At 37.8% G+C, this 3026-nt stretch overlaps 1 protein-coding gene across 1 annotated transcript in view; it reads left to right on the top strand.

The window, feature by feature from the left end:
* The first annotated feature begins 703 nt into the window (after window positions 1–703).
* Window positions 704–3026, top strand: part of LOC306796236 (GTPase IMAP family member 7-like) — a 4748-nt gene continuing 2425 nt past the window's right edge. Inside the window, exons 1-5 of the mRNA XM_079295073.1 lie at window positions 704–734; window positions 1856–2128; window positions 2508–2627; window positions 2766–2781; window positions 2883–2971. Coding sequence (XP_079151199.1) covers window positions 2777–2781; window positions 2883–2971 — 94 coding nt within the window. The 5' untranslated portion in view covers window positions 704–734; window positions 1856–2128; window positions 2508–2627; window positions 2766–2776. The remainder of the gene's footprint in view (window positions 735–1855; window positions 2129–2507; window positions 2628–2765; window positions 2782–2882; window positions 2972–3026) is intronic.

Genomic DNA, 3026 nt, shown 5'->3' with positions numbered 1-3026 from the left:
TTTTTCTCTGCATTTCCTGATTTCTCCATCATGCTTCATACGTTTCTTTCTCTTTACACAAAGGAGAAGCATTACTCAGAAGCAGAGTGACAGAGTGTCAGTGCTGGATGTGAGGATGGGACACGCTGTGTGTGTGCTGGGGCTTTTCTGTGAGTACTTTGTGTTTAAATCATAGTTTTCATTGATAAAACATTTTAAACGACTGATGTTAGTTTCTGTCTGTTTGATGATGAATGATGAAGTTTCTAACTTTATTTTAGTGCTGAATATCCTCCTCTACTGTGGACACGCTCAAGGTTTTTATACACTTTTCTTTCTCTTTATATATTCAGTTCACTCAAGACAATTCTCCACCTGCTATCACCCTTTAACAATGAATATGTATGTGTTCTGTTTAGTTAGTTTATGATGAATACAAAAAAAGAAAACACACTTCACTCTTTGCATTTTGTGTTTGTTTCTAGATGTTTTGCTGTCCATTGAGCCAAACTGGTCCACTTTATTTACTGGAGAGACTGTTACCTTCATATGTGACGTGAGTGAAGGAGAAGTCACTGACTGGAATTACTCACTCATGAAGGATCGTTATACGGTTTCCCCCTACAGCTCAGAAAAGAGATTTATATTACAACCTCTAACTACGGTCTACAGCGGTGAATATCAGTGTGTTGCAACTCCCAAGATCTCATCAGATGTTATAAAAGGAAGTAATAAAGTCTCTCTCACTGTATCAAGTAAGTGATCAAAGTTTTACCATCATGACCAAGTTGACTGAAAACACTTGTTTATTCATGATTCATGTTGATATGATCAACCTGTTTGACAAAGTGTGAATATAACATAATAACAGTTCAGCTGTTTACATGAAGACATTTATATAATAATAATAAGACAAACCATCCAATATTCTATCCTTTTTGAGAAACGAGTCAGTGATTAATTAGTGATGACATTAATGTATCAAACAGAGCAGGTGAGTGTGGCGCCTCCTTCAGGGGAAATGTCCTCATTACTGAGTGAACCTGTTCTTATTTATTACAGGAAGAGTGACTTTGACATCTTCTTCTGTCTCCAACTTAATGTTAAATTCTAATAATGTTAAAACATAAACCACTGATACCTGTAACATTGTTGATTTAATTAAACTGGTTCACTGAAACAATGAACTAACTGTTACACAGACAAAGATGTCATGCTAGAAACTCCTGCATCCTCCTTGTTTGAAGGAGAATCAGTGACTCTTCACTGTAGACATCGAGGTCAGAGAAAGGAGAAGAATGCTGACTTCTACAAAGACGCATCACTGATTGAAATGGACACAAACCATCAAAACACAGTTTAAATGAACATTTCTCTGACGTCAGATGGGAACTCTTACATGAGTAACTTTGAAGATGAAGAATCTGAACCAATGGAACTGAAAATAGAACGTTTGTAGTTTACATATGAAGGAGCTGCAGACATGAAGCATTGTCAGAGTGAAGCGGAGTGAAGATTTATCTGAATTATCTTTGAGACCCTTAAAGAAAAGAAGGCTGTGTTTAAAGTGTCATCCATTTTTAAAAGTGTGTTTGTACTCACTGTAATCCATGTCAGCTTCATTTAACCAACAACTTCAGTGGTTCATCAGTGTGAAACATCAACATGGGTTCTGATGATTTCCTTCAGTTTACTAAACATTAATCATATTCACAGATTCAGAAGTGATTCATTATCTTCTGCATTGTTTCATCAATACGTTGTTGCTCCACCAAGAATGCTGGATGAGATTATTTGTCTTAATTATTCATCAAACTGGTCGAATTCACAGACACAACAATTACCATTGTTATGTTTTTGTTCTACATTAAAACAGAACGACCAAAGGCCCAACTGAGAGAAGACTCTCCTGTAGAGGACAGAGTGACCCTGACCTGCTCTGTGGGATCATCTTCATCATCTTCATCATCATCTGGTTGGACATACTTCTGGTACAAAGGCAAGAAAACCTCTGCACCTCTGAACACACCAGATGTTACCGTCCTCTCAACTGGACGAATCCGTGTCTCACGAGGAGGAAGAGGAGTCTTCTGGTGCAGAGGAGGAAGAGGAGACCCAGTTTACTACACAGAGTACAGTGATCCAGTCGGTAAAGAACTAAATAGTCTAGTTGATATGAAATACTGAATGCAGAAAAAGTATTTGTGAATAAGGATAAATGTAGAAGAAGGAATTCAACACAAGGTTTGAGTTTGATGTCAGCAGAGAGTTGGTTGTCAGTGAAATGTGAGTATTATTAAAAACTGTATATTTTTGTAATCTATGTTACAGTCTGAGGTAGAAAAGTTATCACTGAACTAGAAGTTGGTTTTATACGTTTTCGTATTCATACAAATACAAATGTGACGTGACCAGCAGTGAAAGGTAGACAGCATGTGATCGAGGGTTTATGTAAGTGTATTTGAGTGCATGTGTTCTAATACTTGTGTGTCTCTTCATGATTCATGTGTATTTGTATTTGTGTGTAGATGCTGAAGATACAGCAGCAAGCGCTGCATTTCCCGTGCTGTTGGTTGTTGGTCTGCTTTGTGGAGTTTTTCTGATTCTTCTCCTGCTGCTGTTTCTGTATCGCTGCAGAAAGTCAACAGGTGAGATCTTTTCCTTCTCATATTAGATTGATGACACTTAAACAAGTCAAAGTCACAGATGTAAACACATGTACTGCAGTGACAATAGAACAATGTGTAATATAAAGACATGTAACAGCAAATGCCTTTCTCTTACAGATTCCAGCGTCATGAGGTTGGTACAACACTCTCTTCTCTCATTCTGAACATAACAGCACTGCTTCACATGTTCCTCATTAGATCCTCTGTATTTACTTCATGTTTTGGGCCCACCAGGTCTCAGAGCACCAATCAGAGACCAGCTACAGACCACGTGATCAACCAGGTTGAAACTCAAGACGGAGATTACGCTTCTCTTCTCCACGGTCAGCTTTAATCCTGATTCATTGAATAATTCATCATGAACTCTAAACCTGACAT

The sequence above is a fragment of the Melanostigma gelatinosum genome (assembly GCF_949748355.1).
Source record: "Melanostigma gelatinosum genome assembly, chromosome: 23".
Taxonomy (NCBI): Eukaryota; Metazoa; Chordata; class Actinopteri; order Perciformes; family Zoarcidae; genus Melanostigma; species Melanostigma gelatinosum.
The sequence above is the reverse complement of the archived record's forward strand: the minus strand, read 5'-3'. Positions and strand labels throughout refer to the sequence as shown.